This window comes from Henningerozyma blattae, chromosome 1, assembly GCF_000315915.1.
Source record: "Henningerozyma blattae CBS 6284 chromosome 1, complete genome".
Taxonomy (NCBI): Eukaryota; Fungi; Ascomycota; class Saccharomycetes; order Saccharomycetales; family Saccharomycetaceae; genus Henningerozyma; species Henningerozyma blattae.
The window spans coordinates 845,132-854,783 of NC_020185.1; the positions used below are offsets into that span (position 1 = coordinate 845,132).

Consider the following 9,652-nt stretch of genomic DNA (forward strand, 5'->3'; position numbering starts at 1 on the left):
TTAAAATTGAATATTTAGAAATATATAGAAATAGTGAAATTACCATTCTATCCTTGTATTTATGATACATTAAAGATTTTATATAGGTAGTTGACATAGTACTGAGTTAGAAAACCCCTAAATTCCCCCATAACAAAAGTAATCTGATCCGTGGCTCAAATCAGTGAGTACTAGGCGTTTAAATGTGGAAAGGCGTAGAAATAAAAAATAGAAATCATTTAAAGTTCTATACATATTATTCAATTAGGTTGTTATATATATATATATAATATCGTAAATAATAGGAGCAATAGGAAATGTCATTAAAAAGATATAAATGTATAAAAGGGGGGAAACTCCAAGGACTGGCTGGAAGAGTAACAAAATGCAAAGAGATGGCTGCATTGAAATGCAACACAGCCTAAAAATAAGGATAAAAATGAGAAGTCATAGAGAATAAAAAGAAAAGAGAGAATTCGTCAAAAATAAAAGAGAATAGAGAGATGAGCAGAATAAATAATAGAAAAGGCAGTCAGGAATGAAGGTATATTAAAGTTTAAGATCGGAAGTGTGTTTATTTACCAAACATCTTCTTCCATGCTGGAGTGTCATCATTAGCCATAGCATCGACGTCGTAGTCGGCCCCTCTTTCAGATGGTGGGACCCAAGAGGCAGATTTCCATGGTAAAGTACCTTCTCTCCACATCAAATCGACATCTTCTAATTGTAAACCTTTAGTTTCTGGGACAAAGAAGAAGACATAGAACCAGGCAAAGACTAGACAGCCCATGAAAACGTAACCGTAGGCAAAGTTAATAGACCCTGAGATGAATGGAGTGAAGAAACCAATACAGAAGTTCCACATTTGGTTGGAAACAATAGCTAAAGCCATACCCTTGGCCTTGACCTTCAATGGGAAAGATTCAGAGATAATGACGAAAGCAACTGGGGCCCAGGAAGTAGCGAAACAGAATAAGAAGAAACAGGAGAAGCAAATCATACAGTTACCAGCACCTTGAGAGGTTTCACCACCGTTCTTACCCTTTGGCCATAATCTAGTAACACCAACAGAGGCAAAGACAACCATACAACAGGTCATACCAGCGGCACCCCACAATAAACAGGTTCTTCTACCCAAACTATCAACGAATAATAATGAACAACATGTAGAGAAGAAGTTAACAACACCAAAAACAATGGCAGCTTCGAAACCATCTTGCATACCAACAGCTTGGAAAATAGTAGTACCGTAGTAGAAGAAATAGTTGGCACCAGTTAATTGTTGCAAAGCCATAATCATAATACCCATAATAACTCTTTGTAAAATCTTGGTTTGGGAGTCAAACAAGTCAGACCAACCAGCTTCACCTTGGGCTCTTTCCTTGTCAACAACAGCTTGAATTTCATCTAATTCCCATAAGGTGACTGGATCATCTGGAGAAACACCGTTAGACTTACCGATGGAACGCTTAGCTTCTTCGATTCTACCTTTTTCAACTAAAAATCTTGGAGATTCTGGAACGAACAACATAGCAACGATCATACATAAACACCAAGCGAATTGTAGACCCAAACCAACTCTCCATTGAGTAGAATCGTGATATCTCTTAGTACCGTAATTAGTACAGTAACCTAAAAAGATACCTAAAGTGATCATCAATTGGTAACAGGAAACCATGGCACCTCTCATGTTCTTTGGAGAGACTTCAGAAATCAACATAGGGGACAAAATGGCAATCAAACCACAACCTAGACCAGCAACGATTCTACCAATCATATATTGATACCAAGCCTTAACAGAAGCAATTTGAATAACAGTACCAACAATAAAGATGAAAGAAGCGACGATCAAACCGATACGACGACCGTAAATATCACCTAAACGACCTAAGAAGAAAGAACCAATGGCTTGACCAACATTGAACATGGAAGTCAATAAACCAGTTCTAACCTTGGACAAATAACGCTTACCAGAACCACTGGTAGAACCAAATCTAGCTAAGAAATCAGTTTGAGCTTCGAAACCACCAATGGTACCAGAATCCCAACCGGAAATGTAACCACCGAAAGCAACCATCAAACATAATATACAAACACCCCAGTTGGTACCGGTTGGTGCTGGTGGAGGAGTCATTGGAGTGGCTTCTTCAGAGTGGAATTCATCCTTCATGTCATCAATTTCTTTGTTTGATGGACTTGAAATGGCGGAATGAGCATCTGAGATATCATTGGAGGCCAAACGTTGGCCTTCTTGTTCAATTGTAGTTTCAATATCAGACATTGTTATAATGTATGATTATTAATTATTTTTATTGGTTTTTTATATAAAAAATACAAAAGAAATTATAAAAGAGAAAGAGTAAATCGATAGTGAAAAATAAAATATGGGGTCAACTTATATACTTTTTTTTTTCGAGAACTATTCTCCATTTTTTTGATAATTAAATCTGGGGATCTGAACTTTCTGTAAGAGAATCTGTGTATTTTGCAGTTCTTTTTCCAAAACTCTTGTTTCTTTTAGTTATCTCCCAGAAACATTTACATCTTAATTACTTCTTACAATAACGGTTGTTTTGATTTCTCGTATTCTCTAATGCTACCGATAGCTTTGTGTACGGGGCTTCTATAGAAACACATACATTAGCCCTCATCTCAATGGCAAAAATGGTTATTATTTCTTTTTATTTTCCATTCTCTGTGGATGGAAAAACTATTACTGCAGCCCTTTCTGGGGCTCTCGGTATTTCATGGAATTATCCCGCATCCCTCCGGATTTTCCTGCGCAGATTCTTAGCCTTTGAAAATTTCTCCGCCCGTCACCGAACCCGTTTTCTGGCCACAATCTCGGATTATTGCTCACAGAGAACACGCCGCAGAGACAATATGGTAGCAAAATAGACCCCGCCTTCAATTTCTCAGAAACATTCGCAACAAAGAAAAAGAAATTCAAGTGAACGGAAAAAAGATGTCTACTTGCCTATTTCTATAACATATGTTATACGACACAATCTCTGCCAGACGGAGCATTGTAGAGGATTTTGGAAAAGCACTGAATTCCCCTGTACTGTTCCAATACTGTTCGGCACAATTTATCCGGAGGATCCTAGAAAGAGCTGGAACTAACTGCTTGCTTTTCGCTTCATTTTATTCGGAGACGCTTGGTTGATAAACAAGTATGGAACTTGACAAATGATAAATAAATCTGGAGTCCTACAGTTTTGGGAAAAAGTTTTAAAATGCAGATGTGAGCAATAATCGGTAGGTACAGTACGTCATTTACAAGTTCTTAGACCTTAAGAAAAAATGACTCGGTGGATTCCCGTTTTTGATCTTTATACTGGATATATTTCATTATCACTGAAGAAAAAAAACTTTTTTCTCTATGGATAATTTCCGCGGAATATATCTTTGACCACCCTCCCACCCGTTTAAAATTTTCAAGAGAATATAGTTAACAGCCGACAAGAATGCTTAAAATTCTTCATCGGCTAAATGATTATTTAGTATCTAATAACCACTTAGCGTGAATATATGCTACATATTGTATGTGTGTACTATTTACGTATAGGAGGAGTTAATCATTATACTCTAGGAAGACTGGAAGGGGAACGTAGGTATAAGTGAATTGTAGAGAGGTTAGGCATGTATAATAAAATATAGCCCAAAAAATTGTAAATTGGATCGAGAATAGTAAAAATTTAAGGGTAAATAGTCCTAGAGGGAAAAAAATAGTGTAGAAGAATGCATAGTATAGCGAAAGCAATGCAGTATATCCAAAAATATTAATTAAAAAAGGGAGACAGATAATTTTATAGAATGGAGAGAATCTATTGTAGATTAAATGTTTAACATCGACATTAGTACTTGATAGTAAAGCGTTAAAATAATGGCACTAATCTTGGGAAATGTTTATAAATGGGAGAGTAAGATAAAACATGGGATAAGAATTCGTAGAAAAGTTTAAAAATGAAAAAGAATGCAACTCATTAAAGAATAAAACGTTCGTAATATGGTAAATTTGTGAGAAAAAAAGAAGTTATATCAAAAAAGTGATTATTTGCCGAACAATTTCTTCCATACTGGAGTGTCATCATTAGCCATGGCAGCAACATCATAATCAGCACCTCTTTGAGATGGTGGGACCCAAGAAGCAGACTTCCATGGTAAGACACCTTCTTGCCACATAACATCAACATCTTCCAAGACTAAACCTTTGGTTTCTGGGACAAAGAAGAAAACGTAGAACCAGGCAAATACTAGACAGCCCATGAAAACGTAACCGTAGGCAAAGTTAATAGCACCTGAGATGAATGGAGTGAAGAAACCAATACAGAAATTCCACATTTGGTTAGAAACAGTAGCCAGAGCCATACCCTTGGCCTTGACCTTCAATGGGAAAGATTCAGAGATAATGACGAAAGCAACTGGAGCCCAGGAAGTAGCGAAACAGAATAAGAAGAAACAGGAGAAGCAAATCATACAGTTACCAGCACCTTGAGAGGTTTCACCACCGTTCTTACCCTTTGGCCATAATCTAGTAACACCAACAGAGGCAAAGACAACCATACAACAGGTCATACCAGCGGCACCCCACAATAAACAGGTTCTTCTACCCAAACTATCAACGAATAATAATGAACAACATGTAGAGAAGAAGTTAACAACACCAAAAACAATGGCAGCTTCGAAACCATCTTGCATACCAACAGCTTGGAAAATAGTAGTACCGTAGTAGAAGAAATAGTTGGCACCAGTTAATTGTTGCAAAGCCATAATCATAATACCCATAATAACTCTTTGTAAAACCTTGGTTTGGGAGTCAAACAAGTCAGACCAACCAGCTTCACCTTCGGCTCTTTCCTTGTCCACGACAACTTGAATTTCATCTAATTCCCATAAGGTGACTGGATCATCTGGAGAAACACCGTTAGACTTACCGATGGAGCGTTTGGCTTCTTCGATTCTACCTTTTTCAACTAAAAATCTTGGGGATTCTGGAACAAATAACATGGCACCGATCATCAACAAACACCAGGCAAATTGTAGACCCAAACCAACTCTCCATTGAGTAGAATCGTGATATCTCTTAGTACCGTAATTAGTACAGTAACCTAAAAAGATACCTAAAGTGATCATCAATTGGTAACAGGAAACCATGGCACCTCTCATGTTCTTTGGAGAGACTTCAGAAATCAACATAGGTGACAAAATGGCAATCAAACCACAACCTAGACCAGCAACAATTCTACCAATCATATATTGATACCAAGCCTTAATAGAGGCAATTTGAATAATAGTACCAGCGATAAAAATAACAGAGGCGACAATAAGACCGATACGACGACCGTAAATATCACCCAAACGGCCTAAGAAGAAAGAACCAATGGCTTGACCAACGTTGAACATGGAAGTTAACAAACCAGTTCTAACCTTGGACAAATAACGAGTACCATCACTACTTGTGGAACCAAATCTAGCCAAGAAATCAGTTTGGGCTTCGAAACCACCAATGGTACCAGAATCCCAACCGGAAATGTAACCACCAAAGGCAACCAACAAACATAATATACAGACACCCCAGTTAGTACCACTTGGAGCTGGAGGAGGAGAGACTGGGGAATGTTCTTCAGTCTCAGAGTTGAATTCACCTTCACCTTTCATATCATCAAGTTCCTTGTTAGATGGAGACGATAGGACTGAGTGGCCATCAGAATAGCTTAACTCATTGCTGTGCATTGTAGCACGGACAGGAACACCTTCTTGTTCAATAATAGTATCTTTGTCGGACATGATTGTGTTAATTCGTAAAAAATATTGTTTTAAAATGCACTAGAAATATCTATAATAATATTTTTGTTTTATTTTTCTATTCTTTTTGAATAGTGCAATACTTATTTGAAATTTTTATATTTTCTCTTGCTTAAAATACTTGGAATGTATTAGAGATATGAGAAACAATGTTTTGATGTTCTTTTGAGAGACCAAGAATAGAAAGTAATTGAAGAAAAGAAGAAGTATCAAATCTGCTAACCATGGCTATCTGCATTCACCTTTTATATTTTTTTTTCAGGACCCTATCAATTGACATATTCTGGCATTCAGAGGAAGCATCGCGTTTCTTTTGCTCTGTGCTGCACTCTGGTATGTATGGTGGCTATATTTGTCATAAACAATTCTTTTTTCATACTCCAGATTTCAAAAGTATTTCCCTCAAAGATAGTCTTTTTCGGCAAGGTGGTATGGTTTCTTTATCATCACATCTTTAGATTAAATCAAATTAGTGAACATTACTGAGCCTTACTCAATCTCTCCGGTGTCCGTTTCTTTTTTCCCTTCGTTGGGCAATTAGATCCCAGCCCCACGGAGAGATCTCGGCATAACGTCATTAGGCACAACTCCGAAAATGAACAGAAAAATATTGAGAAAAGAAAAGAGCCTTAAAATATCGTGTGAAATTTCTTTTTTTTCTTTTTATTATCCGATACCACCTCTGACTACTCAGAAGCAGCCGTAGTAAAAATGAGCCGTGAAATTTCCGGAACATTCAGAAACGTGCGTAACACGGAATTTCTTATTTTCTCCGCACAATTCCGGCGACGTTTCAAGTAACAGCCGACAGGCATGAACGAGGAAATTCCGGCTCAATACTCTTTTGTGGCGTTCCGGGGAAACTCAGAGGTATCCCCGCACAATTACCGGAAAAACTTTGCTCGGTTAATCACTGACGGCTCAGACTTTACTCGAAGCCTTGACGCAGATTCATTAGAAGTTAGCTATCTTCTTGACATATTGGCCTGTAAATAATTGCTTCTAGCAGCATCTCTTGCCCGCTCCCTTAATTTCCCTTAGATATTTACTATTAGACCGAAAGACTTGAATCTGATGTTTTTACTAATGCAGAAGTTCTATTTGTTATTGTTATTAAATCTCAAAGAAGTAAAGAATAGCTTTATAAGTTGTGTAATTTTTTAAAAAAATTCGATAGATTTGGATAAAATACCCTTATCATTATGTCGTTTTCCTATCTTCCAATTTTAAGCCATTGCATTTAATGGAGATTCCTAATAATCGAAAAAATTACTTGGCAGTCATACACAATTTGTCTGCTTATTTGTATTTATTTGAAATCTATGGAAAATTAGGAGTCTTGAAATACTAATTTGTTTAAAAATACATAAATACCCAGGTACCGATATTTCTTTAATACTGTCTATTTGTTAAGGTAAATAAACTGGTGGACGAATATCAGACAAATAGGCGAAAATTAAATAATGTGTGTGTATGTAGTATTAATATATGTTACCAATGAGATTAATATTAATAGCAACAAAAGGAGCTAACACTAGAAGTAACACTAACATTTCTACTTTTCAAAGCACTTAACTTGATAGAATTAAAGTAAATTATATCATTAGATACTAGAAGTATCAAGTAAAATGAGCTTTATTTCTTCAAACGTAGTTGAACACTCTTTGTCTTTAAAAATGAGAAAAAGTTTAAAATACATTGTTACTAGGATATCTTATGGATAACTGCATGTAAATATCAAGGTATCGTCGGAATAGTATAACCTCAATAAAAAAATTGACTTGAAAATGTTTATCTCTTGCTACCCTTTCAAAAATGTTATTTAATAAATAAAAGCATGAATAAAATAAAAATAGAATATAATTTACTTAATCTATAAGCTTCATCCAAAAATTGTAAAGCTATTGCAGTAGTATTTCTTCCTAAAAAGGATTTTATCAAATATTTAGCTTTCAATAAGGTTTCTTGAAATATATATACTTTATACATAAACAAGTAGTCATAATTTTTAGGAATAATACAGGAGATTAATATTAAAAAAACTTTGATGATAAATTCCTAATTAGGTAATTCACTCAACAATATTTTAAGTGAAATACACATACTTCGCAGTATAAACCAATTAGTTAAACCAATTAGTTAAACCAAGAAAAAAAAGATTTCCACTTGCTGTCAATTATGAATCGACTATTCCTGTCTAAAATAAAATTTATCAATTTCCGACATTTTTTTGGCAGTCAAGTGTGTGTGTTATTATATATCTTCTCTCTCGAAATATATTTTTACTCAGAAAGGTAGGAGAGTTTTGAACTATTTCTTTACTAGAGCAAGGAATCATTTCCTATATTATGACAGGCCTTACTACTAATACTATTGCTTGTAAAGTCTAATAAGAGAAATCAAATTTTATATGCCATTCCTTTTCATTTAAAGGATCTAGGACTACAAAAGAAGTTGAATATGCTATTTTGTATTTATTTATTTTTATTAAAATACTAGTAAACAGTTATTTTTATTATAGTTCATATGAGCCTTCTGAACTAATTTTTTACTACAAAAAAAGTCTGGCATTGTAAAAAAGAAATATATCTTTTGGGTAAGTATAGAGATATTTATTCACTTCACCAAGTAGATCAGTATAAAAGATATTACTTACTTATATGTCACACAAGAAATCTTTCTAAGCTAATATATAGCATCTTATCTATGATGACTTCAAATATATATAGGTGTAATAACCCTGTATAACCTATTCATTTTGAGTAAAATATTTTGCCAATTCATCTCTATAGAAATATTAGATTTGAATTTTAAACAAATCTCACGTTTTCTCAGATAAAGTCATTTCATTTTTACTGTAGTAGTCATCGAGCAAGAAATTTCTTTCTTTGACTGAAATAGGGGTTTATTACTCTACATATCGCATTGATTACATACAATAGCTTGGATTCGAAGTATTTCTGTTTATTAGAAAAATTTTACAAGACAGTATGCTCAATGGTGGACCTAGCTCTGTAAAATATTATTTTTTAAATGATTTGGTAAGTTTTTACTGCATAAATTCAAAGTATTGGTACTTCTAAGTGGCTTAATGTATTTCAAACAATAATAATTTTGTCCATTAATATTAAATAAGTTATTATTTTATAGGTTTACTGCCGCAGATGAAGTTAGTTGTGAGAAAAGCTAATTTAACCCTTAGGAAGGAAATATAATGAACTTTTAAGTCTTAATTTTTCCTTGGAAAAATTTTATAACTATGATAATTATTGAGAAAAGAATAGTGTCACAAAGATTATGTATTTGCATGCATTAATTTTTTTTTTCCCTTTGGGATGCTTTACTTTTAAAAATAATTATAATTCTCTCGATTCCAATTACAGACATTAAAGCACAGATCAGAACAAAAACAAGAACGTCTAAACAATGTTCACATGTCGATGATATATCAGGACACTAATTGATCAATCAAATTAACGATATTTTATTTTTCGTCCTAAACTAAGTAAAAAGGTCTTCATTACTGCCAGGTTAGGAAACAATTTTAGCTTCATTTTTCTAGGGATTTAAGTTACGATATTGCTGATTAGTTCCAAAATGTCTAATAGTAAATATCTAAGGGAAATTAAGGGAGCCGGGCAAAGAGATGCTGCTAGAAGCAATTATTTACAGGGCCAATATGTCAAGAAGATAGCTAACTTCTAATGAATCTGCGTCAAGGCTTCGAGTAAAGTCTGAGCCGTCAGTGATTAACCGAGCAAAGTTTTTCCGGTAATTGTGCGGGGATACCTCTGAGTTTCCCCGGAACGCCACAAAAGAGTATTGAGCCGGAATTTCCTCGTTCATGCCTGTCGGCTGTTACTTG

The 9,652-nt window shown here is 34.8% G+C and overlaps 2 protein-coding genes across 2 annotated transcripts; both read right to left on the reverse strand.

The window, feature by feature from the left end:
- Positions 1-553: 553 nt before the first annotated feature.
- On the reverse strand, positions 554-2,260 carry TBLA0A03460 (sugar porter family MFS transporter; the record flags this gene model as incomplete). The annotated part of the gene is made up of 1 exon (XM_004177617.1): positions 554-2,260. One exon carries the CDS (start codon positions 2,258-2,260, stop codon positions 554-556), a length of 1,707 nt encoding a protein of 568 aa, XP_004177665.1.
- A 1,772-nt stretch (positions 2,261-4,032) lies between these two features.
- TBLA0A03470 (sugar porter family MFS transporter) lies at positions 4,033-5,769 on the reverse strand (the record flags this gene model as incomplete). The annotated part of the gene is made up of 1 exon (XM_004177618.1): positions 4,033-5,769. The coding sequence occupies one exon, from the start codon at positions 5,767-5,769 to the stop codon at positions 4,033-4,035; it is 1,737 nt and encodes a 578-aa protein (XP_004177666.1).
- Positions 5,770-9,652: the final 3,883 nt, after the last annotated feature.